The 27,396-nt window shown below is 36.5% G+C and overlaps 3 protein-coding genes across 13 annotated transcripts in view; all 3 read right to left on the bottom strand.

The window, feature by feature from the left end:
• LOC105679811 (kinesin-like protein 10A) overlaps positions 1-19,623 on the bottom strand; it is a 30,328-nt gene extending 10,705 nt beyond the window's left edge. The window contains exons 1-4 of one of the 8 annotated variants that reach the window (XM_067361124.1): positions 3,613-5,260; positions 3,094-3,188; positions 1,824-1,925; positions 80-226 (exon numbers count right to left, since the gene is read on the bottom strand). In XM_067361124.1, the coding sequence (XP_067217225.1) occupies positions 80-226; positions 1,824-1,925; positions 3,094-3,188; positions 3,613-4,651 (1,383 nt within the window). In that variant the 5' untranslated portion in view covers positions 4,652-5,260. Of the gene's footprint in view, positions 1-79; positions 227-1,823; positions 1,926-3,093; positions 3,189-3,612; positions 5,415-18,923 lie in introns of those variants that run through there. The other 7 variants (XM_067361125.1, XM_012380077.2, XM_067361122.1 and 4 more) reach the window with 7 other exon arrangements.
• Positions 19,204-24,703, bottom strand: LOC137001906 (mutS protein homolog 5-like). Its single transcript, XM_067361155.1, has 13 exons — positions 24,526-24,703; positions 24,271-24,433; positions 23,635-24,167; positions 23,106-23,276; positions 22,756-22,960; positions 22,456-22,657; positions 22,129-22,365; positions 21,889-22,027; positions 21,270-21,633; positions 20,946-21,158; positions 20,698-20,838; positions 20,558-20,622; positions 19,204-20,463 (listed from the first exon to the last, which is right to left on the bottom strand). The coding sequence occupies exons 1-13, from the start codon at positions 24,567-24,569 to the stop codon at positions 20,370-20,372; spliced, it is 2,571 nt and encodes an 856-aa protein (XP_067217256.1). The 5' UTR covers positions 24,570-24,703; the 3' UTR covers positions 19,204-20,369.
• Positions 24,704-24,815: 112 nt separating this feature from the next.
• Positions 24,816-27,396, bottom strand: part of LOC105679858 (zinc finger CCCH domain-containing protein 13-like) — a 63,058-nt gene continuing 60,477 nt past the window's right edge. For 3 of the 4 annotated variants that reach the window (XM_067361130.1, XM_067361129.1, XM_067361128.1), the window contains 2 exons: positions 27,224-27,352; positions 24,816-25,806 (listed from right to left, as the gene is read on the bottom strand). In XM_067361130.1, coding sequence (XP_067217231.1) covers positions 25,620-25,806; positions 27,224-27,352 — 316 coding nt within the window. In that variant the 3' untranslated portion in view covers positions 24,816-25,619. Of the gene's footprint in view, positions 26,554-27,223; positions 27,353-27,396 lie in introns of all 4 variants that reach the window. The other variant, XM_067361131.1, reaches the window with a different exon arrangement.

Raw genomic sequence — 27,396 nt, forward strand, 5'->3', positions numbered from 1 at the left:
GCGTCTGCGGAACATGGTGAGGGATTGTGTGCTACAGTAATTTTTGTTGTGTCGTTGCGGGGGAAGAGGTGCGCGTTACCGAGAGACGAGATGTGACTCGTACAGGAAGCGTTGCGGATGCGAGGCCGTTTCTTGCGGTGTGACCGCCATGGCGTCCGAGGGAGCCCTCTTCTTGGTTCTCCGACTCGTCGACCCCCTCGTCCTCCTCAGCCGAGGAGTCCGGCTCCTTTTATCCGAAGGTCGCAGTCACGGCCAATTTTACGTAAATCGCAATCGACGAACAATTAACCCGCCGATCAAAACAAAGGATGCCGAGGGAATCGATGAGGGGAAAAGTCGTCAAGAAAGACGGCAATTTTGTGGAGCGGATGAACGATGGCCGAGACGACGTGAGTTTCGTTTTCGAAATCGGTTTGTTATCAACCGGTTTTGCCCGGAAGTGATGTCGATGGTCCATCGTCGACACGAGGTCCGTGATTATGAGCAGCGTCCATGGAGAAAAAAAAGGTGTTACCATGTTAGTGAGAGAGCGATACGCGAGCTTTAGCTTACGCCGATTGACGTATTTCTCGAGAAAATTTATATATTTTCTAGAATTATAAATTATTCTTTGGACACTCGTGCTTATCATTCGGATCCTGGGTACAAATCAGGACTCAAGGTCCTTCAATCCTGTCGTCGATTCTGCCAAATTCTAACTTTTTTTTTGCATGAACAATAAATTCTATATTAAATACCTTAGACATATTCTTCAAAGTTGATAAATTTTGTTGTTTCATGTATAAATGCAGACTATTCTAGAAGTCGATAAATTCGACTTTTATCGACTTTAATAAACTCGAAGTAAACGTTCTCATTCTCAGTCCAAAAATAATTCAAAAGCCTTGCTTCAGAAAAAGCACGCTATTCTCGAGACATTTGTAGCATATATATTGAACGCACTGTGACTGTCATATGTTGTCCAAAAGTATTGTTAATAAAGAACTCAAATTCACATAATAAAACTTTTAGAATAAAACCAAAATTTACATGAATGAATCTTCGGTTCAGGAAGAACAAAAAAGAAAGGTCAACACACAATATAAATTTTGTACTGCACATTGCTTGTTTAGACGCTCCACGTGACGGAAAAGGCGGGGATGTGACAAGATCGGATGTCGCATTATCATCGCGCCGAATTTAAAAACCTGTGGAAAGTCGATTACAAGTGACGGGGACTCCTACCTGAAAGACGTACAAGTACTGGAACATGTCTACCACGGTGTAAACGCTACGAGACGTGGGATCGGATTATTCTTTCCATATTAGGAGCGAGGTTATTCGCACGTAGCCCGGGCAACCAGTAAACAGAATTCACCGGGCCAGTCGATGATCGACCGGGAATTTACGCGGATGCATTTAAACCCCGATTCGACGAAGTAGCAGGCAACCCCCCGTCATTCACAGATCAACGTCTAAATTAATAATATCACGAGTATCTCGCGAACTAGACCACCTAATAGCACTGTTTATTGCTAATCTACTTGGTCGAAATTCGTTAGATTAATATACATTCCAATTTCCAAATTTATAGAACTCATTATGAAATAATATTTATATGATGAAACAAGTTTCATTATATCGTGCCATTAAGTCGGCGACATTTGTTTACACGCATTCTAATTTAATTTTAAGAAACTTTTATGATTTAAGAGAAATAAAAGTGGATGCAATAGTGTCTTCCAAATCTGATGTTTATACGGATATTTATTAGACTTGGAAATGATTCAAAACGCATTCTTTGACCGTTAGTACTATTTAATAAAACTTTAAATTATACGTACCCTTGCCCTCGATGCTAACATATGGTCGTTCATCGCCTGTGGTGGTCCCATCACCTTTTGGTTCAAATCGCGATTCAGGGCGAGAATCGCGTCGATCTCCACCTAAAAAAGCACACGAATCTAAATATTTTTAGGTTGTCAACTCCTTTTAATAGATATCACGTAAACTTATCATTTTATCAAATAAACTTATCATTTTGTATTATCTGATAACTATTATTATCTGATAATTATTAATTCAATATCTATTCCGTCCTGACCTTGCAATATATAAAAGTAAAACAAACATTGTTTGTATGAGAGCAATAAATTTAGAATTCTATATTTAACAAATTAAGCAAATTAGACATATTAATTACTTTTCGGCGCGAAATAAATTTTTGCTGATGCATTATTTGTAAACAAACATATATTTTGCGACACAATTAATCACGCATACTGCACAATTATGCATAAAAATAGTAGAATCTCCAAAAAACTTCCTAGCCAAGCAACAGATTTAAAATAAATAAATATTTAACATTAAACACTTGTCACGAAGAATTAAACAAAATTCGCATCATAGTTTGCTATATTGAAGCAAGACACAAGATTATTGTATGCTTGATTAAAAAAATTGCGTTTGTACAAGTCTTATCTCCGCGCTGTAAAGCGTTGCGACTTTTTGCAAAAGCCACACTCAGCCGAACCGACTTGACTGACGATAGACCTGACTATCAAGCCTGTCGGAAATAGATTCGCGCTCCCATTAACGGACTGCCCCGTGGCATTGCATAATGCACAAAATTGAAAATAGCTAAATAACCGTGACCTACGATGGTGTACAATTGAAATATTACAATTCGACTGGAGATTGTGAACATTAACGTATAGTGGCATTTTTAACAAACGCTAAACAAATGAAAACACGATAACATGTGCATGCGATCTATGTTTGGTATTACGTATTTTTTGGCAAAGAGCACGAAACAAGATTGTGATGGAAAATCATCTACTTTCATATTATTTTGACAAAGACATTCTCGATATTATTCTCTGTTTAATATATGTGTAAAAAATTAATTAATTAAATTTTATCTCAATTCCAATTAATTCTGATAGAAAAGAAGAATTAAGAATTTCTAATATACATTTGACTTATATAAATCTTTTAGTCCTTTAATGTAAAAATTTTTCAATAAAATTTTATTTTCAACTTAAAAAATACTTTAATTTTGTAACCTTTTAATGCAGTAGCAAATGCTATAGAGTAATTTATGAGCGCACTTACCTCTTTGCCTTTGGTTTCCCCTCTCTCGAACCATTCTACGGTTACGGTGCGCTGGTCTAAATTGACACCAGAGATGACTGCTGAGTGAACGCGACCTGAAACAAAAATTGTACATTGTAATATGTTAGGACTGCAGTAATAATGCGGATATAATGATCACTCAACCAATGCATTCATCAATGCTGACAAGCATGCGATGTTTTAAATTACAGCATAAAATATTTCCAGTAATCGCGACTTCTAAAGCAACTTTCTAAAGCAACTTAAATGCTGATTATAAATATGCATCATAAATAGATCATTAAATTTTCCAAATTAAATAAATTAAAAATGATCTTATCCTTTAATCGTAAAGAGAATGCAAAATTCCAAAAATTATAAAATTTGGAATCAATACTTTTTAAGAATAATTACAACAAAGATTATCTTTTTATTCCTAAATTCGAGAATTTTACTTTTTTGCACGATGTTTTTATTAAATATCCTACGAAGCTCTGTGCTGTTCGCACTATAATGTACCGTTTTGCACAATTTTCGATTTATTCCTATCGCTCTTGATTGAATTCCCACGATCAAGTCGCGTGGAGAACGCAAGTCTAGGTATCATGGATCCCTCGCCGTGGGTTCTCGTTTTTCCACCTCGCTCTTCATCTTCGAACGGTCGAATCTCGAAACTGCACGAGTTCAGTTTCTGCCGAATCTCTCTCTGTTCGCAAAGCACCGGGGTTTTCTTAAAACCAAATTTATTCGTCTCTTTGTGTCCTTGCGATTTCTCATCAAAGCAATTGCGCGTCTCGACGCAGGATCTTCCTTTGATCGGCGGAAGAACGTTTCTGGATTGCTTCCTTGATGAAATTTTCCCTTTCAAGTTTTCTTGATCCTTGGAGAAATTAATCCTGGAGGAGGTTCTCTCCTCGGACTTCCTGTCAATGTTCGATTCTACGAACATATCCTGTTTGTCCTCAATTTCTGATGTCCACGATAAATCTTCGGGCTCTCCGGATGCCACCGATCTCGAGATAGACTCGTCCAGAGTCTTTTCGTCGTATTCTTTCTCGTTCAAGATATACTTGACCTGTTTCTCATCTTCGTCAGTTGTGCTCAATGCACATCTCGACTGCAGCACCGCGTTGTAATCGATACCACGTGTCTCCCGATCGGATTCGTCCACGCTTCTTTCCGAGTTCTTGCGAGATTCCTCCAAGTTCCCACGATCTTCATGGATTTGATAAGACCAAGGATTATTCGGCAAATCGTCGATTTTCGTTGGACTAATTCGATTATTTCCGTCAATCTGATTTTTAGCGTAGTCATCGAAACGATCGACAACTGACGCGTTCGTCCATCTATCTTTCACAGTTTCCTTTTCGATTTGCTGCTCATCTTGTAATTTGAGCAAAGACTCATCGATAGAAAGCGGCGGCGCTTTATGCGAGAAATCTTCCTGTTCAAAATGTTTCTTGGATTTCTTATATTTTTTGCGTTTTCCGCTCTTCTTAGCCTTCTCGTCGTCAAAGTTCCCTTTTGCGCCACAAACGCAGAGAGATAACCAACCCATATTGCGTGCTAAAATCGGCGTGGAAACTGGATTTTGCAAGACAGATTCACATTATCTTGTCATCAATAACTCCGAGATGGAATTCTAGTATTCGTATAATTCTCACAAATTATATCGTTACATTCATCTCGTAATGTCTCTCTGCAATCAGCTCGTGTTACACTGTTAAAAGCAATAGAAAGATTGATACGACATTCACATCATTTCGTCATCGATGACAATTTGCTCAAACTTCGATATGTTTCTACTATCGCAAGGCAGAAATCACTGGAAGTACTACTGAATCAAAGGCAACGAAGGACTGTAGACGACTCGCACGATCGATTCGCTTCTTCGGTTCCTTGCAGGAATGTACAAGTTTAATCCGGTCGAGGCCCGCGCGACGCCGCGGCGAAAAGTCATCGAATTCTTTCGGAACGTTTCGCTCCGATCTTAAAAAAACGAAGGGAGGGTCGAAAGACGCGTTCTTTCTTGCATTGCGTCTTCGAAACTCGACGCAATCGACAATTATTCTTTGGCAACTCGTTCACATTAGCGAACGCTCTTTCAAAATTAAATGTACTTTTGCGAAGAATGCTCGTTGTGTTTGATTTATGAATTTATAGACAACGTAATAAATAATATTTGAAATGTAAAGAATTAATGTTAAACTTGATAGAATATTACAAAATATTCTTTATTTAATATCTAGTCTTCAAAATATTTTCAAATTGTAATTTTATATATCTCTTCTACAATTAATAATTATAATCATTTTATTTTCTAGCTTATCTCAAAGACATATAAAACTTTAAATAAAAATTAAAAAATTTACATTTTTACCTTACGCGAGAGCTTTATAAATTTCCCTTAAATTTATAATTACATATAAGCTTAAATCTATTTTCTCAATTCCCTGAAGTTTAATTGCATTTTTCACAGCACTCGCAACTCGCAAAATACCCGAGCGCGGTCGTTACGAAGCGTATAACACGGTGAAGTAGTTAATAGAGCGAAACTAGGGCGATAATTAATGTCCACCGAAACTTCACGCGTTTACAAATTGAACGACACAGCCATCAGGAAAAATCGGCGATACTCTCGCGATGTCAACGTCGTGCGATCGACTGACAACGCTCACCAAGCAGCGTTTCATACACGCATTTATTATGACGCCCAGCGAATAATTTTGCCCGGTGCGGGGCCCCCACTTCAGGGACCTATAAACAATTTCTCGGCTCGCCTCGATGAGATCGCACGTTATGCGCTATCGGTTACGATACCGATTCCGCCCAACGGGATGTACGCGAATTATTCGGTCAGAAAGAAATACCGTTGAAATACCAGCGTCATATCAAATTAAAAGACATAATAAAAGTCCAATGCAATCACAAAACATTGGTCAACTGTAGAACTGGAAAATATACCACTACGATTCACATGTAATCAGCTGAAGGATAGCCAATTAATCAAAATCTATCAAATGTGTGATATTGATTGTATCTTCCTGCGCATGTTTAATATTGTGAAGGTTAATGTCGCGATCGACGTAAATTTTTGCGGCACCACCGGTGGCACGAATGTCACTCGAGGAATCGATACAGAATAGTCCCCGAGCGACCGTACGGCAAATAATTTAGGGGTTATTTCAGGACGAGAAATTGTCTAAAGCAACAAAATGAGCATGCCGCGCGATGGTCGGAGGTGAACTGACGCCGCGGCTGATGCGAATCGTCGATTACACCACGAACGATAATGAGGGACATTAACGGAACCTTGTTAATGATTGAACGGCACCGTGCAAATTTTAGCGACTGACTTTCCCAGCGTCTAATACAATTGTAGTAATAAGTAGAAAATAAAAAATTTGAGAATATGTAATTTATTTTATAAATTTGGCAAGTTTAGAATCAATTTTTTTGCAAAAGAATATATACTTTTGATTAAGAATTAATGTAAGTTCTGTAAAAAGTATTTTCTCAATATATCACAGTATGAATTTTCTGTCGATACTTTACTCTGACGGCTCAATTTTAAGAAGCTTCGTCCCAGACATATAAGGCGATTTCGAATCCCGCCGAGTCTTGAATCGCATTATTTCAAATATGTACACAGAAAAGATTCCAAACCTTGAAGGAGAAATATATCTCGGGCAACTTGATAGATCGCCGTCGATCTTTTACGGTATATGTAATACCAGGCTCATCTAGTATTCGCGATGTGTGACTCGAGGCTCCCGATGCGTGACCACTCGGTACGAGCCCATATTTATTTACAGTGCACTCGGAAGTCGAGCCTTTTCTACACATGCAGCTCTAACTGCTGCATCGCGGAAATACGTGTTCCTCCCTTCGACAGGTACGATCGTCGTAAGTATTTTTCTCTTCGCTATGCCTCAACTTCTGAATTTTTATATAAAATCTTGATCCTAGTTACATAAGTTTTTGAATTCAATATTAATTAATTAAAATAATTACAACTTCTTGTATTATAAAAGAATTAATCATATCTACAAAAATACAGAATTAATAACTTTTGAAAAAAATTTAATCAACGTAATTGTTAGTGATAAAATTTGATTAATCAATTATCTGTTTGTCTGAACAATCAGATGTATATATTCATGCAGAATACTATAGCAAAATCGTGACGGAAATAACAGTGGAGATGGTGATTCGATCGGCACGCGTCACCACTCTGATTTCGATTCAAATGCATTTCAGTTGCATCCCGATTAAACGAGGCATTAAAATGCTCGGTTCGGGGGTCCAGCCGCACGGTCTATTGAACATTAAATTTAAGCAGCGGCTTCCTGCCGTAGATCCGTCCTGTGTAAAGCGGACATGATGTTACGTTATATCGTCGATGCAAAGCAGACTTTAAAGGGAATGATACTTTGTACAATATGTGTGTACATTGATGCTGATTATCACTCAATACACCTCAAATATCGTCGACATCAACAAAATGAAAATGAAAAAATTATATTGTGTAAATCTAGCGAATACTTTGCAAAGTTAAAACATAAATAAGAACTTTTAGCCTAAATAAGAAAAAATACAAATAAATAACTAAGCTCTAAAAAATTTTTAAAATCAGCTAAATAACTAATAAGAACAAATTTATTAGCGATAAATGAATGTTTACACAGACATTCTCTCAAAATAAACATCTATATTCAACTGCATTTTTATACTGAATGCTTCTTTTTTCTTCATGCGGTTGAGTTTAACTAAATGCTACACAGAAGTGTGAATGAATATCACGCATGTGGTTGCGTAGGTGGAAGAAAAAGACCGACCTTCTTTAGTTCTCGACGAAGACACGGAGAACCGCCACTTGCTGGAGAACTCGAGCTTGTTACCGACCTGACGAAGTCTAGCTCAAATACCAAGTTCTTCAGCTGGGTTACCAACGGGCACTGATGCCAAACAGCTGACTACCATGTTCAACGAGCTACGATAGTATGTATGTGTGTGTACACGTGCCCACATAGTTGCATTCAAAAGCACTAATGAAAAGGAGAAAGGAACAAATTGGATTTTCTGTAAATAAATGATTGGCAGAAAACGGCGGAAGTTATTAGTAATGGCAATTTGCAAATAGCACCCCTATACAGTAAATAGAATGTTATCTATGTATAACAAACGGTACTTCGCATAACTGTGCGTTACATTAAATTATCACACTTTCCAGCAATGTTTTCCGATTCCCGTATGCGCTTAAAGTTCTCACATTCTGTGAAGGTGAAACCGCTGTCGAACAATGTCCCGTTTTCTTCGTAAAACTGATAAAGACAAGTATCGAGCGTGCCTTGGCGAAATGCCAAAATCGAGCGTATCGCCCTTCTTGTATTACACGTGGTGATCTCTGACAACCGCTTTACTATATTTCATCTACAATGTCTTTCACAATTTTCTTGAAGCCGCAGAATAAAATAATGCACTTGGCATGCCTAGTATACGCGACCCACATAGATTAAGTCCTGCTTCCTAGCTAAATTATGTCATAGACTTTTTAATAAAGAATAAGGATCACAATTCGCGATCAATCAGGATTTAAGTGGAATTCAACGATAATGCTGCTTACGTCGATAGTCTTGCGCGTTATAGAAATTCCTGTTCGACAAAATTGCAGTTTTGCCGAAAATCGATGCGCGCGATGCAAATGAGAGATCGATGCAGTCGCCTTTGCTATTTAACGGCAGCGATGTCACGTGAACGTTTCACTGTTTAATCGTTCGTGGACGAACGACGGACCGACAGTTTCGCTTCCTGCTCTCGCGCATTCTCCAGCGATGGGAATAACGCTTGAAAAGAGATGTTCGCGAGACCATTGTGTACCGCCTCCGATTTACTTTCTATCGCGACTCACGGTCGTTCCAATTCCGTCTGCGTTGCCCGGCAGATGCAAATTTTTTTCGCCAATTACCTCTTTCTGGAGACGCTCTAAGAAATCAAAATACACGTGGCCGAATGAAAGAGAATTAAACGAAACCAAACAAAGTGATTTCTCATATTGGTATATGAATTATATTGAAGTTTCGGGACTGTTAATTATTAAAAATAGATTACGTAATTAATATTAGAAAAGTGGAAAAAAATAAAGTGATAGAAGTCTAAAAAACACCTTTACAACTAAAGAAACATAAAAAATTTAATTTAAAACATTCTTTACAATATTTCAGTTTTATAATATTTCTCTCATAAAAGCTCATCAAAAGCTGTTACGAAAAAGAAATACAATAATCCGCGTGATACTTGCTTGGATACACTTTAAAAACGCTTAGAAACGAGTCGAAAGCCACATATACAATATCTTTTCGTAAAACCCAACTTAGTTTCGAATATATCGTGATGTTCGAACAAAGCGATAAGAGCCGATTTTTTAAGTCTGGTCTATGTGTGGGAAGAATTGTAGTAATGCTGTGGCAACAAGGGAAAGTAGAATTTGGGCTACACGCAGGAGTGCACGCGAGCAGGCGAGCGAATGGATTTCGTTGGGATGCAAGACATTAGAGCGTTCGACGGACGAGGACGGCAAATGACGTAAGATAAGATAAGGCAAGGTGAGGTTTGGTGAGCCGAGAGAGGCTCCTTATGGGCATCCTTATAAGGTTGCGGCGCCCACGTGTGTGCGGCTCTCGACGACTTGTGGTGCGCTTTCGGACAAGGACTTTATACGAGTCTCTGCATTTTTTTATCACCAACTACGTACACAGACACGTACAATTTTGTACCTTAAACAGCGCGATGTACGCATTTCTGAACACTGGGTGCATTAGATGCAGAAAAACGTCAGATTATACCCGAGTTTACATTTTCTTAAACAGAGTTAGTTAAACGAAAAATAAATCAATGAAATTAATATTTGACAAAACAGAATTTCTATATAAATCAACTTTAAGAGAACAAATCCATTAAGTTTATTATAATTTAAAAATAAACGCCATGAAAACAATTATTGAATAATCTTGGCATTTAATTTTGCTATGTCAATTGCTGAGTATTCAAAAAACGTTTTAAATATAAAAAAAAAAATTAGTTTTTTATTCCAATATAATTTAATTGACAGTCAAAATCACACGGTTTCTTTTCACTTGGCAGAAAGCAAAGATTAAGACACGAGTCATGGTGATTGCAATATACAAACGAAATTAGTCATCGATGCATTTAATCAGATATATATCTTTGATACTCACTCGCGCCTATCAAAGATATCGTTAAGATTGTTCGCGCGGGCGGCCGTTGTAACGCACAACGGGAATTACGCGCAGAATGCGTGTCAGCCACTTGTTGCATCGCAACACCTCACATGATTGCGTCAATGGGTTACCTATGTTACGTAGAACACGATTGCGGATCCCCCGTGATAGTCATTTCGGCCGCGCGACTAAGAATAATTTGAAGATCCGCGACGAAAAGTTTCGCGATAAAATTCAACGAGATGCATCTCACGCGAGACTTAATGTTCCTGGAAGTGCATTTTTCTTCATTATATTGCGCGTAGGTTTAATTGCCTATATGAATACGTCGGTACTTTACTGACACAAATAGAAGCTTGTCAGACTTCTTTTCTCAAAGTTCCTGGCGTTAGTGCGCTCAATGTAAATGATAATTCAACGCGTGCAAATTAATATCTCTAAAACAATTTTTTTTTCAAATAGCGAAGTAGCACAGTTGATGTAAGTAATAGTAATAGTATTATTAATATCGACCGTGAAACATTATCTCTCTTTATTATTCGTCTACTTCCCTGCATAATCACTTCGTCATGTTAGACTTGCGATCACGTTTATTATCATCGTTCGGCACAATGTAATTAATAACACTCGTGCCGGGCATAATTGACGAACGTGTCCCACTTGCTAATGAAACATGCGCATCCTGCGGTGCAGCGCACTATTCTCGGTCTTCGGCGCACGCGTCTTAAGTGCATCTACTTGGCAGAATATCTGTCCACTGTCGCTCACCGAAGCTCCAGATACCGCGGCCGAAATAGAGCGCGGACAAAAATAGACACGCGCGTTGTCCGTGAATGCCCCTTAATGCGCGAGATGAAAAAAAAATACAAAAAAAAAGACGCAAATGTGCACCTACGCGTAACGCTGATCCAGCGCCGGTGCTGCATGCTTTGAATCTCCATGAAATTTCAAAGCTTAAGATATTAATTAATTAATATTTGACGATTGTGACAATATAATAAGATTGAAAGTAAAGAGAAAATTTCAGAAATTTATCAATACGTTTGATACATTAAAGCTTGCAAAGTATTCCGTTAATCTGGCAATGAGTTCATGCTGAATCACAAATAGCACTTGTTTCTTTTTTAATGCACAGCCAGTGTGCGCATTTTCCCAATCAGTAGCAAGCAGCACATGCAATGTCACTTTTTTTCAGATCACGAAGGTCACGCTTTAAATATAGACAATAGTAAACGCGAGCATTACGCAGCTAAGCGCAACCGATTGCTATTTTGAATGCCAGCGGATGAGGCTTTTATGGATTTAAAAAATGACACGAATGATGTAATTCTAAATTTTCGTCATTACATTCGTCGTCATATAAATGCGAGTTTAACTTTCGTGACAGCATCAATTACTTATATTGTGACATCAGAATTTCAATAAAATTATTCTACGATGTTCTGTTAAAAAATATTTTTTACATTCTACGATGAATGCCTTTTAAAGAAGGAAAAAATAAAGAATAAATTCTGCGCGCGCGCGTGCGTGTGTTTGTGTGTGCGTGCGTGTGCTACTAGCTAAAAATAAAATAAATTGTAAAATAGATTTTAATCGATGCCTTTGTTTAACTTGAAAAAGATGAATGTACTGTGCCTACGCACACATTTTTTTCCTTTTACATCATTGTTCATTTTTATATGAAAATGATGTAACTGCACTGCAACGGCGCATTCCACTAATCACACTGCGTAAAAACTGTTACATGCGAACGTGCATCTCTCATTCTGTTTCAGAACATTCCTCGCGAGATTCGTAACTTGTGCTACATCGGGGACGATCCGTATGCGTGAGAGCACGGTTGCAGCATCGTCCGTGAAAAATTTGCGCAGCGTTGCGGCAATTATGTCAGAAATTCGCGCGAATTAATGGCTCCCGCGGTAAGCTCGCTAACGAACCGAAACGCGTTCGTTACCGCAATACTCAATAGAACTCATTCAGACATCACGCGGTGACGCAATGAATTAGCTGCTAATTAGAAGGTCAAATCGAAACTTGACAAATATATCCGTCAAAGTGCCGGAAATTGCGCGCGATCTCGAGTAATTTTTTTTAGAAAAATGCTAGCAATTATCCACATGCAACATCATTGCAATGATTTGTGTAAAATTACGCGTACAAAATCGTATAATGCCATTTAACTGTAAGTTGTAATTAGAAAATATAAAAATTAATCTCGCACGAGCAAGAAAAACGTGCGTAAAACAGCTGCGTAAAAAACAGAAAGGAGAGCACGTACATGCATTTAGGATAAGCACGGATAAATGGCGCAAATGACGGTCCGCGATAGACTAATCTGTGTGCTTCCGGTGTAAAGTGTGTTTCAGATCGCAATTATCGGTAATTACAAAGTAACTGATCCGATCCTTCAAACGCGGCTGAATAAAAACCTTAACACGCATTAAACTACACGAACCGTACGCGAGTGTGCGTATAGCCGACTGTTGACGAACCCTCGCCTTTCTTGGTGACCGGTCTGACTCATTCGACGACGAAGAGAGAGAACGCGTAAATAAAAACCGTGTCGATTGTCTTGTAAAAGAGTGACCATGCGAGTTATGTGCTCAGAAATATCTACGACATTGCGATGATACATGAAAATATCGATGTTAAGATCAAACAAATCACTCCATGATAATCGATAATTTTTTGTCCGCTTGACGATTTAAAGGACTTTGCAAGCTTCCTACAAGCTTCAAATAAAAAATAAATAATGGGAATAGCTGATTTCAAATGGATTTTGATAGAATTTTAATTTAAACAATTGGAAAACTTTATAAAAAATGTTGAAATAACATATTTCGTAAAAAAAAAAAAATCAATTATATAAACAAGCTATTATTCTATTTTTGACTATATTATTTGAAATATTACAGGTCGCCTTTTATATTCCACTTATTCGAAAACACGACAGCTACAGAAATTTTTTTCGTGTTGTCATATGCATTGAGTTGTTCCAGCAAGAAGCACATAAGCCGATTTCTACGACGGTTTTCAATATTATATTCAAATCACCTTTAGTACGGATTTAAAATGCAACATGGATTTATAATTGTCAAATATGTAAATCCTTGCCTTAATTTGCAATTATAAATTTAAGAGAATTTTGAATATAAAATCGGACTTCAAAAATCGCTCAGAAGTTAACCGTATGTTGAACTGTGTTCTTTGCTGAAAACATCCATTATTTAACAACTTGATACAATTTGACAGTTGGAGTACAGTTTCAGAACTTCTGTGTTTCTGTCAACATTGTAATAAACGTGCAAACAAGAATGTAATCGTCGGGCTATGATAAATGCGGCAGAAAGAAAACTAAACAGCTATTATTACATAAATATTGTCTGACTCAGTATTCCCAATATATAAGCAATTTATGTATATATACGATTATAGGAATTTGCGCAAAATAAACATCACAGAACGCTGTTCCCTTTAATTCTGAAGCACCTCGATCATGAGAACTCACGCTGACACTCGTATAATTCAATTTCGATCTACACATCCACACATCTACACACGGCCAGCCGGAAGTCGATTGATTCCCATTGCAGAGTTTCCTGGCTACACGCGAGGTAAATGCGAGATTGCAGAAATATCAGAAAGTTCATCTTAAATTTAGTGGACAAATGCGGCTACAAAAGACACGTGAATCCAATGCTCTACTTCTACAGTTCTACCGCGATTTCTTTTTAGATATATTTTTTTACGTTATAATAAAATGTAACATTAATTATATTATTACGAATTACATTAATATTACAAAGTAAAGGTTAAAGTTAAATTTTCGAATGCTATATGCGGGATATTGTAATTTATATTTCATTTTCGATGCGTTAAATTATTTGAAATATAATTTCGTCTACAAATTCGTTTAAATATTCCAAAGTGAACAAGTCTGTCGCGAACGAATAAATAGCGACATAACCCGTCTGACAATTTGAATTCCAAGGACGAATCGAAGCCTTAGAAATGTTCCGCGTTGGCGGATTAATATTGTGCAAAGTGTACGACATACGTGATATGAAATAATCGAAGTTCCCAGACATGATCATATGATGAGCAATACAGCGAATAAATACTCTCATCTTGATAAAATAATAGAACATTTAACTGACAATACTTTATCGTCTTTTTTAATTAAAATCATACAATGTAAAATTACAAAAATATATAGAATTAATAAATTCATTCAATATAACAGGAAATCTTAATTCCTGATCTTGTATTTATAACTAACAAATCAATAATAAAATTTTATTTCTTAATAAATTTCAAGTTGACTTTATTTTAGCGAGAATATTCTCTCCCCTATTAAGAAATTTAATACTGAAAAGTTTTACGCGATAATCTATGCTGACCTCTCATTACACTCTTGCGAAGAAAAATTGACCCTAAATTCATTGCCACTTGCAGTCTTTTTTGAATAAAAGTCTCCAACTATCCGAGCAAAATTTATGGATGAATATCTCGACGAATTTTACGCGTTTAATAGTCAGTTTAATAGTCAGTTTTTATGTCAAAGAATAAATAAAATCTAGAAACACGCAGTGCAGGAAAATGCAGTAAAATGCGCTTATAAAAAACGCGTCTCTCGAGAAGAGTGTATGTTTTATATATATATATACATATTATGTGAGAGGCTGTCCGGCAAACACCCAATGCTAATATCGATCGTACTGCGTTCGCGACGTATATGCAAACGTCTGAAGTCCGAAGTGTTCGAGGGTAACATGTCTGATTCACTCGTGGCTTGATCATGTTTCTGGCGGACCAGGTGTGCTACGAATGATTCTACGTGACATTTCGTGAAAACTTGAATACAAAATTTCGCAAAAAAGCCAAATTTGCAGAGCATTAATAACAAAGTGAAATAAATTGAGAAAAAATTATTCTAGCTCATTGGGGAAACATGCTATGTTAAAATTATGAACATTTGTTTGAGAAAATAAAGCTACTTTCTTTCACAAAAATTATAATTTTGTATGTATAACAACGCTGGCAGTCTTGGAATAATATAGAGTTATTGAAATTTTTGCAACACAGCTGAATCATTGACAATTGTGATAGAACGGTTGGGAAACACTGTGCAGAAGGATTAACGCTTGAAAGCGCAGCGATATTTCTTCCCATGCGTGCCGCAACGTAAAGTGGTTAACAATAAAGCAATTCCCGCGCGGTCTTTAAGAACCTCTGCGAATTATAAACGCCCCGGTAAGCATTCAACGAAATACAATTTTCATCTTCCGCCGCTCACACGATACAAATATACGAAGAATTAATAAAATTTCATGCTGAATTATGGATCGTCGCTTTTGTAAAATTAACCCGCCCCGCCCCCTTCTTCCACCCCAATTAATAAATCTACATCGGTTGCCACTCATCTATAATTAAATCCACCTACAAACAATATAAATATTGAGAATGCAGGAAATAATAAATTGAATTTCACGAAATATAAAACCATTAAAATTATTGCAGCCTGTACTTGCAACAATTGTTTAGTTTTGCCTTGAGAAAGATATTAAATTATAATATTAAATTATATTGAAAGCTATCAAGAAAATATACAATTCACAAATATAAAACTAAATTTAAAAATTTGAACTTTGATTGTAAATGTAATTTTTTTACATATTTATTTTTGTAAAATAATTTGAAAAGAATAAAATGTTTTCTCTCACTATTCATAAATTAGAAAATAATTATGATATTAAATTGATTAAGATACGTAAATCTAATATGCGTTTAAAAATTCAATTTTCAATTTTCATTCTATTTATAAGAAAAAAATGACAAATTCAAGCGGGACAGGTATAAGCTTACATGTATACAAGTTAGATTTAAGAATTTCTTGCAAATTATGAATGCCCTGATAAACATTCAACGATGCGGGAGTCGACACGGCGAGCGGTTCATTGCTGTGTGCTGTCTAGTCTAGTTTAAAGGAATATTTTCGCATAGCTCGAAAGATAAGTATTGTCTGGCGGGAGTGTGCTCTGCCGGATCAATTATGCTAGTCTCCCCTAACGCGCCACTCGCTCGCTGCTCCTACATCGCGGACGTAACGGTGAGCAGCGACGAATGTGCATCCGAAGTGCAGACTGCACCAAGCGAAACTTCGCGCCGCTTCGTCTATAGTTGATAAGCTCCAGTGGTCGTTCTTTGCTCGCACTTTGAATTAAATATTGAAAGATATATCCGCCTACATGCTCCTAACTTTTTTCCGGAGGACTTCTGAGGACGAATTTATGTCGACCAAATTTTTTGAATGATTTATACATTTGATAATACTTTTAAGACTTTGCGAAACTAGGAAAAAAATAGATTTATGGCGATCGTAAATGTTACCGTTATATTCGAAGGAGTGATTAGCTTGTTACCTCTTATATTTCTATAGCTTGTTTTAAACAAGATGCAGTAAAAAAGGGGTTTAATCTCTATTCACTTCTCAATATTACCTTGACATTTAAAGGTTTCTGATATCTATCTTACTCCATAATTCTTTATTTACTGTAGGTATATTAACGTATTAAAAAATTAATTAAATCAAAATAAATTAAAAACAATGCGTTTCTCATAGTGCTTACGCGATAAAGAGATATCTGCGTAGATTGCGGTTAGCAGTCTGAAAGACATAATTGTATTCCGTCGATATGTGTCAGCATAGGTATGTCGAATGATCGATGTCGAGTATATTACATATATAAACAATCGCGGAGATCAATAGAGAGTATAAGTGCATCAGTGACGTCAATTTTGGGTCTAATATTTCCGTTCCGATTACGTGAACTAGAACACACTTTCATTTTTGATCGACCCTTCAAGTACTAAGAGAAAAGAACAAATATATTTTTGCTCTTTCTCTCCAATGCTCATATGTAATTCTATTAAAGTACTTTTATATCTCAGCATTAAGTTACTATTCTTGACATAAATACTAATATCTACTAATTTCCATTAGAACTTTTAATATATTTTCTTATTCAATTTTTAAAATATTGAAGAAGAAATACAAAATGTCCATTTTTGGAATCAACAAATAACCTCTATAGATAATTGTGCACATTTTTTTCTAATAAAATTATCTATTAACGATTGGTCTATTCGCATCAAAACTTCAGCAATTTAGTAACAAATACTTTTCTCACTTTGCATATATTAGCAACACGCAATGTATATGTTAGAAATTCATTTAAAGCAACCTATGTTTCGTGGCGCGCTCTTCTGCTTTCGGATTATGAGAATGCGCTCGCTCTTGGAAATTCGCGAGATTTTTGGTCTCGTTCTACATGTCGGAAACAACACGCGTGGTGAAAGGAAGTACCGTCTTACAGCTCGATCGGCGATTTAAAACGTCCGTTATTATGCTTGTTTCGTGAAATTTGGATGGCACATTGATAAAATGTCGTTGGAAGCAATTTCCATCAAAGAGGATATGATATCACCAACTTTGATATTTTATTTTTTTCAAATTACCTACATTTCTCACAAATTAAAACTGTGAATACAATCATTAGATGAGAGATAATCTGACAAAAAATTTTAACATTACAAACGTAGAAAAGAACAATACGTTTGCAATTGAATCAAATCTTTGCTTACAAGTCTACAGCTTATTTTGCAAATTATACTTAAAAAGCAACCCGCTGTCCAAATTTCTTTAAGAATCATAAAAATTAAACTGGGAAAGCTTTGAAAAAATCTCAATATACATTCATAATATACATAGTATATGTTATGCACTTCATGAATTCTCATTTATGTATTACTTCAACGATGATGATTCACAGCACCATAAGGATAAATTCAAAAATATCACAAAAGACGACGTTAGGAAAAGACAACAAAGGACGATAAAAAAGAAAACAAATTTCAACAAAACAGAAAATAAATACGACCTATTAAGATCATGAAAAAGAAAAATACGTGCAAACTGCAAAAGAAAAGTGCACAAGTTTTTCCGTATATGGGAATATAAATTCAGACATGTAAAACGAAAGATCGGTCGATGACGATGAAAGAGCAACATCGATCGGGCCCACGCGTGATTATCACGCGTCGGTCGGACCCCACATCGTAACAGCGACTGCGGAAAACACGGAAACAGAAGCGAGTCCAGAGAAAGAGAGAGAGACAGAGAGAGGAATGAATATTAGAAGAATACACCGAGAAAAAATAAAAAAGCAAACGAATAAAAAGAAAATAGGCAGAAATAAATGAAGGAAAAAAAGACTGGACATGTCGACTAACGGTTTTTTTCAGAGAAAAAGAAGCAAGAGAGACAAAGAAAAAATTTTGTGATTAGGAAAAGAAAAAAAAAAAAAAAAAAAAAAAAAAAATGGGAAAAGAACAGTGATGAATCCCTGAAAGGCCTGAAACGAGTAGAGGAAGAAAATTTGAAGTAGAATAAAGGCAACGCGAAGGACAAAGAGCAACGCGACAGGATGGAGCAACAAGAGAGACAGAGAGCAGTTGCAGCGGCCACGAAACGCGCGCTTGCATATATATTCAGATATATAGGAAATCTGACAATATTCTCACACTCACCGTCGGTCCTCTGGATGTTTATGCTGCAGCCGACATCGATGTTGCATGTACCGTGATCCATGGTCATTTAGTCGGTCTCGCGCACCGTGTTCGCCACCATAAAATGTGCCCGGCTCCTTACCGTTACTAACCACCGCAGCCGCGGACTCGCACGCGGCCGATTAATCAACTCGAATGCGCGCGAGAGAGAAAGACAGAAATCGACTCACGCGAACGACGACGGTTGACAGTTACGGAACGTTCGCATTCAAACTCGAGCGGCGACCTCTCGTTTTTCTCCCTCTCTCTCTCTCTCTCTTTTCTAGTCCCAGTGCTCGACGATGACGCTTTTCACTCTTTCTCGCTGTTCCTCGTTGCAAATCTTCGTCCTGGGAACTGCACGCTCTCGTTTCAACTCCAAGGCACGCCCGTGCGTATTTAGCCGCGGCTTTCGTTCTTCTGGCCAAACGTTCGTGTCGCGTCTTCTTGTCCTCGTCCTCGTCCTCGTCGTCGTTGTCGTTGTCGTTGTCGACGAGATGGCAAGCGATCAACAGCGCGAATAAACGCGCGCGCACAAACGAACGACCACGATCCGCGGGTCTGCGTAGCAGCCGAATCGCATCCGCGACTCGGTCGTCGGGTACCTATCTCTCGTCGAGGGAAGACCGTTCGTTTTTCGTGCCGGGATACACTGCCAGTGTCCGTTATTGACAACGGAAGAATTGCGAGCGCCAACTCCCGGCCGGCGCGCACCGATTGAGTCGACATCTGTCGGTGCAATTTTGCCGCAGTAATTGTTCGGTTAGTTATTTATTGGTGCAGACAAATTAGGTGCACAGCTCTTTACAGAGTGAGCTGGTTAATTAGAAATATTTAGCTTCGATTATTATTGCAGAATGTTTGCGCTATTTTATGCCGTTTTATGTTATAATTTAACGTGTTATTATGGTATCGCCATCTAGCTGTAACGTGTTATAAACACTTGGACGTCCTGAGCATAGCATGAAGTATCCGCGGAGCATCGCATTGTGTTTAAATGTTTGCAATGCGTATCACCAGATGGCAATAATATTTTTAAAAATTATCTGAGCATGATAGAACATCTGTAACCAATATAATAAACACTTGAATGTAATTTATTTTTTGCAAATAAAACCAGGACTTTTTGTAATACATTTTGTAACTTAATATTTGATATTGTGTAATTTACCTTAAAATGTGTTCGTAGAATGAATTATTGAGATTTACAGATTTTTAAATATTAGGAAAATCTGAAAATTTGTGACGAATACGTTCTGAAAAAAATTAAACATATTCTTCTAATATTTTAAATATTAGATATTAGAATAGAATAGAATATTTTAAATAGTTATAATACATTATTAAAATACTTAACTTAAAATATTGAAACAATAAAAGATTATGAAATATCGTGTCTTTTTCGTCAACTTTATAATTTTTCTTATTTTATAGCGGCTCTGTAGCTTGAAGAATCAGCAACTTCAATTCTTCCAAATCAAAATTCTCAGACGCTAATAATCGTTCGACGATATGTGTTGCCCTAAAATTAAACATAAATCATGTAATTATTATAAATCGCGAGAAATTTGATATTCCTATAAATGCGATCAAATAAAAGATTGAAATATACTTACGTATCTTGTTTTGGCACTTCTTGCAGTGGCAAAGGTAACTCGCCACTTTTAAATTTTTCGTAAACCTGTCAAATTTTCGACTTTTACAAATTCTTCTAGTAAAATAATCAAGCGTTAAACTGTTATCGTATAAATCTTACTTCTAATGCTCGTTTGATGATCTTTTCATCCAAACCCGCACTTCGCGCAGCTGCGTGTGCAAAGCTGCATGTCACATGTCCACTAGTTAAACGATAAAGATATGCTACCGAACTGTCGTCGTTTGTAATAAACTCAAAAGTCTATACAATACATAATTAAAAAAATAAAAGGTCAAAATAATAATAGTGATTAAACAAATTAATTTAACGTCAAAGATGAAGTCTAATGTAAGTCTAATGCATCTTACCTGTTCCTCGATTATCGGATTTTGCGGCAACATGTTTATTATTCGATGCATATGCGTGGCTACAAAAATATGTGGACAATAAATATCTCGCTCAACGAAATTATTCAATACGGCCGCAAGCAGCGACAAGCCGCTGACTTCCGATGTTCCGTTTCCGAATTCGTCCAAAATGACAATGGAATTCGGCGTGGATGCGTAAAGAGCGGAGTTTATCTGAAAAACAGATAAACAATGAAGTCTAAGAAAATTTATGGAGCGCTTAATTAATTGTAGTGGAAAATCTGCTATTTTAAAGAACAACTTTTGAAACATTGTTGTCTACACCTGTCGCATATCTTGTAAGAACGTGCTCGTATTGAGAGCGATGCTGTCCGTAGATCTAATCTGAGTCAAAATGTGAGTTACTATTCCTATAGTGGCTGATTTAGCCGGTACATAGCAGCCGATGTGAGCCATGAACACTATGAGTGCAATTTGTTTGAGATAAGTGCTCTTGCCAGAAGCATTTGGCCCAGTCAGAATTTTTATCAGGCTCTTTCCGTTTCCGGAATAAGTGTCATTCGGCACAAACGTTGTTAGAAATTCTTGCAAAGGGTGTCGACCTTGTTCCACCGCTATAATCTGGCGCTCCACCACATCCGGCTTTACATAATTATACTCTCGCGCGACTACATAAAATGCCAGCAATCTATAATGACAAAATATTCCAAAAATCACACATTTCATCTTATTGAAACATTTTTTATCAAAGATAATTAAGAGTTGTTATTCTTTTGCTCTTTTTCTTAATTGTAACTGATTTTCACACGTTATTTTTAAAAATGTTGAGCAAATTTTATTATTATTAGACTTTATTTATTAAAAAAATCAAATTGATCCACAAAATTGACGTATCTGACAATGACTTAACATTTTCTTTAAAAAAAAAATTCGTATTACTCACGTGTCTAATTCCGCGCACAATCGAATCGCATTAAAGATCGATGCAGTATGTTTATTTATGTATTTTACGAGCTTCATCACAATATAACTCTCTCGTTTATTTATCCTTAGCAATATATCTCCTATGGTTTCGTCCAGCTCTAAAATCGTTTAAATGGACATGATTACACCAAAAAATTGCAAGCTACTCAATGTATACCACGGCATGCAAAATGTGAAATATGTAGTAAAATAATAAAACCTTTGGCATTGGGACTTTTGTAGTAACGTATATTGTTGCTGACAAATTTAAATTCTAAATTCTGCAAATCTATATTGTCAGCTGGCGATGGATTCCATCCTGTTATTGCCAACAAATATCCGATATTCGGTATGTACACCATTTTACAGGTCGTCACCGAAAGTGGAAGATGCTCTTGCATGTCTTTCTCTCCCATTCGTGTCAAGGTCTCGGGTAAAGTGCTTCTCACATGATGCACTGCATTCCAATGAAAGCATTTGTTTTGTAAAAGGCAAAATAATATTTACAACATGTCGAATTGTACTAAGAAAACTTAGATTAACTTACGATTGTCCAAATGCGAATCCACGTTTGCTCGGACGATGAAATCGGTTTCAGTTCTTTTTGCACTCAAATCTATTATATACTCAATAAAATATTTGATGTAACGCACTTCATTCGTGATACTACCAACGATTTTATAGAAGAGTTTTGCTTTCTCGCGGTGTTTCTCGCATATGTCAGCGATATAAATTATAGAAGAAACCGTCTACAGTGTCAAATAAAAAATATAATATAAAACGTATATAATAAATAAATGTCATGAATGAATTATTTAACTGTATAATTAAAAATTAAAAATGTCACCTTATGTAATCGTCGCCAGTCAGAAATTTTAGCTTGCTGTGCTAAATATCGATCTAGGATAGCATTAGTTAAACGATAAACGTGTTTCAAGCACGACGTCAAATTTTCGATGATACTTTGATTATCTGGATTCAAACAGAATTCGATGACTTGAAATCTTTCATTAAGAATTTCAATGTTTCTTGTAGGATGCCGTAACGTTTTCCTGTAATCAATATTTCTATATAAAATAATTCTAAAAATACTGTACACAAAAATAATATAATACATGTCGTGATTAATGTTATAACGACTTTATAATAATTGTATAAAAATCATGAAATGGCAATGTGACAATCATGATTACTTGCCATAGAAATTGCGTTCCAGATTGCGATTGGCAACGATTTAGAAGCATGAATAAACTGCCACTTTGCTTTTTTGACGCCGCGTCGCCGCATTTGAAAAGACTCGGATGATTTCTGGCGTGTACAATATTTAGTGCCTCATAAGTATCGTCGTCTATCATGACAATGTCACGTCTACGAGAAATAAGCGCGATGAAAAAAGACCATTTTAAATTACAGCAATCGTAAAATATAATGCATTATATACACTAAATTTCCACATTTAAAAAAATACTTGTCAAAAGTCAAATTCTAAAGAAATTGAGAAATTCAAGAAGTACAGTTAAAATTCAAGAGTTTGAAGGATTAACGTTGAGAGCACAATAAATTTAGTTATTTAAAAAAGACGTAAATCGTGATTTTAATAAGAAAAAAAGCGTTGAGTAAATTCCTACTAAAACTCAAATTTCTTTTTCTTATAAAAAAACAGCAAAATAAATTAAATTCCACAATTGCCATCGTCAAGTTTAAAGCTTCAATTTCAGAGACTCACAATGTCACGTTTGTTAAAGACGCGAAACTAGCCTTGCCGGAAGGATCCAACGCGATATTGCTCCAATGCTGATCGATGTAGATCAAGAGCAGACCCAGCGCGTGGATCATGACAATCGATTTGAAATTCAACAGGCCCTGAAGAAAGATAAACCTCTCGACGTTATTGGCGTTTGTCGGCTCTGACTCAAGCTTGAGACATCGAACTCGGTGATAGCATCTATCGAAGCTGTGTTCCTTCTTCCGCATCACCCTCAGCGAGACTTGCTTCGGTCCCGCGCTGCTCATTCCCGATCTATTCGACTCACTTGACGTTTCCGACATTACCAGAGCCTCGATGGCTGTGAGGAACTCGTCGGACGTGCCGGAGATCGTGACGACATATCGCGGCTGACATTGCCTGTATAAAGTCTTCATGATGTTAAAATGAATCGCATCATCACAAATATCATCCATTACAAACAATTCGGATGTGAGAATGTTATAATAGGCTGCGCCCAATTGATTGTTTGACCAAATTATGGCTAAAATAATCTGCAAAGAAACATGTAACTCGTATTCGATAGAAAATTTGATGAAATTTGAATTGCCAGATAATCATTTAATGTCTGACTTTGTAACTTTTTAAAATACTAACCTCATCCCTATCTGTAAAATTGTCGATCTGCGTTGCAGAATCGCAACTGCTGTGCTGTCTTTGCGCCGCTGTACCCGACTGCGATGTCCTGACATTTTGATTGCTAAACTCTTCTTCCTCATCATTACTGCTTTCGTTCAATATCGACTCAAATTGCACTTGTCTGGAGTAAAATATATGCTTGCATATTAATTCCGACACAAATTATGAGAAATAAAACAATACAATTTTCTAAAGAAAAAACAACAAACATACACATTTGCTAAAGGAATCGATGACAAGTTCTGTGACAAATTCATTTTCTATTGTTGGTCTACGAATTTCAATTCAAATACGCAAATATACGATTATTGCGATACGCAATAAAGAAGCGATTATAATTTATTAAAAGAAATATTTATCATGTCCGTCAGGTGTGCCAAAATTCGAATACATAATTTGATTATAATTCTAAGTTGCAAACTTGTAAATAATTTTAGCCTGTTCATAATTTCAGGTTGTTTGACGTTAAACACGTGGGAAAGGGTAAAAAAGAAATTCACACATTTAATAACAACATTATTCTTTGATTATATTACATGAGCAAATATTTGCAGTCGCCTGCAATTGTTATCTGTACATAATTACAAAATACAGCCCTAAAAACCTTTTGAGTAATATATGTACCCGGTACTGCTAATATTCTCTATATTCTGCGATGCGGTTTTACAATTATCATTGCGCGCGTAAGATTATGATCTTTGATTTCGCTTTTGTTTTGTTAATACTTAACATAAATAATAGATGGACGTTGTATGGAACACATTTGGTTAGGAGTTAGATCATGTTACGTGTTATACATTATAGAGTATTACTTGACATTAGTTTCACGTACATAATGCTGCACAAAGAATAATGACCACGTTACGTTATTACATGATTGTTATATACACTCACATGGAGCATTCGAAAAACATTCTGTAAATAGATCATAAAAAACTATTTCTTTATAAACCGCGCTTATAAAATCTTCGGTTATAAAACTTATTAAAATTCGTTGCTTAACTTTTAGCGTATTGATATACATGAAATGTCGGTTTTATAAACAATTTTGTTGTAATTTTATTTAACACAAATGTGTATATATATATATATATATATATATATATATATATATATATATATAATATATAATATATATATATATATTAAAAATGTATTGTAGAAAAATCCAAAATATACAATTTCTGAAAATACATTTTATGTATATCAAAAGATATATATATATATGTGTATTTAATAGTGTGAATCAGATTTTCACGCAATTTTGTTGAAATCTATAGTACTCTTCAAAATCCACAGCACGCCTTCTAACTTGGAATAGGCGGAGGTGCTTGGGGATTGAAAGAAATGGGTCGATAGCTCTTCTCTCTCACGAAGGGCTGCACTCCGTTCAATACGAAACCGTTCATAGGGCTTCGCTCCTGTTTGATCGGCTCCACCGGGCTCTCGTCCTCCGAGGTAACAGCTTCCTCGCTTCGTGCTGGGCTAGCCGACCTAGTTAACCGTTTCTTACTCTTTTCGCTCCGTTTCGACACTCTTTATTCTTCCTACTTTGGTACCAGCAGAGAACGACACGACTCGCAACTCGAATTTCGTCAGAATGTTGCAGCAATAATCAAGATAATTTTGAATGATCAAGTAATTTAAGAACTAATTCGACTAAAAACTACATAAATTATTTGAAGAACATCATGTACCTATATATAAAAATAGTTTGTGTAATTACAACCTTACAAAAGATAGAAGAAATAGAAGTGTATTCTATTAGAAATTGAATTTTTGCGAAATATAGCGTTCTTTTTTCGGAAGAAAACCACTTTCGTCAAGGATCAATATTTTCTGATTGGACGAGCACACATGACGCCTCTGCTGTATTTGTCAACGCACTGAACGCCAAGGTAAACACCTATTCTCCGTGAGTGGATCAAGTAAAATATTAGCATAGTCCTTATATAGACATGCGGACAAGACGGAGGACGTTCGCCGGCATTCAATGCGTCGGAAGATAAACCAAGATGCAATATCGATGGAGCGCCGATCTTTTTCTCAAGCGTCACGTAACGCGTTTGACAATCGTGATGCGTTGGTTTACCCGTTCTCGCAAGATGCTTGCCATCTATATTGCCATCCTCGCCCAATATGTAGTTAGAAGCGCGACCGTGTTTGCTTGGCTTGGTTTAATGAAGCGTTGTTAGATGACTAGAGGTGTTAAGACTACTTGCTTTACGCCCACCTTAAAACCTGCGTAGGATAAAAAAAAATCAAAAAGCTAAGAATTAGTGATCGCACGATACGCGCGAGTTCTTACCTTACGGGTGCGATTAGTAGATTTAATTACTACCACGTTTCTAACGGACATTAATACTCATATTCATTAAATGATAACGCAAGACAAGCGAGTCGAACATCAACTGTATTCATCGAGATAATGAATTATGACCCACGCTATGAATTCTATGCATACTGGAACGAGCAAAAAAATAAATCTGAGATGGAAAAAAAATTTCGAAAAATCTAAAAAAGTGCACATATTTTTCTGGATGTCTAAAAAAAGAAGCAGTAAAGTGTATAAATCTGTAAGAAAATAATGAAAATAAATAACGTAATTATAAAGTAATTTCTTCTTTTTAATTGTTTTTACTTTAAAATAAAAAGATCCTGAAAGTAAATATAAGGAAATATTGTTTGGCATATTTGATTTTTATCAAACAGATCCGAAAAAGGATCGTATATATTGCTCGCACTCACTCCTGTAAGAGAATCATGGACATCGTTCGAATCTACATAATTTTCCCCAAAATTCAGGCATTTATGCATCCATCAACATCGTTATTATTTCGGAAACATTCTCAAGGGCGGGAATTCGTTACCTCAAGCGAAAGTCAAGGGGGCCAGATTGTATCGAACGTACCTAGACCGTAGGGGCTTGCTCTTGCCGCCGGCTTGTCTGGAATGCGGTCTCGTGTTCGGTTGCGATAGCTCACTGTCGCTGCTAGCCAAGGAGGATCTCGCCGCCACAGCCCCGTGAGCAAAATCTTTCCTGTTAAGTAATGCGTTGGAGGATTATTTACCATTAGCGGTTTC

This window comes from Linepithema humile, chromosome 1, assembly GCF_040581485.1.
Source record: "Linepithema humile isolate Giens D197 chromosome 1, Lhum_UNIL_v1.0, whole genome shotgun sequence".
In the NCBI taxonomy this organism is placed as follows: domain Eukaryota; kingdom Metazoa; phylum Arthropoda; class Insecta; order Hymenoptera; family Formicidae; genus Linepithema; species Linepithema humile.

Bases quoted from the DNA above. Each gene is read 5' to 3' on its own strand.
- LOC137001906 (XM_067361155.1), bottom strand. From the start codon at position 24,569: ATGAATTTGTCACAGAACTTGTCATCGATTCCTTTAGCAAATGT. The intron at 20,839-20,945 runs GTAAGATGCATT...TGTATTGTATAG, and splicing joins ATCCGATAATCGAGGAACAG to ACTTTTGAGTTTATTACAAA. The intron at 20,464-20,557 runs GTAAGTATATTT...GTTTAATTTTAG, and splicing joins GAAGTGCCAAAACAAGATAC to GGCAACACATATCGTCGAAC.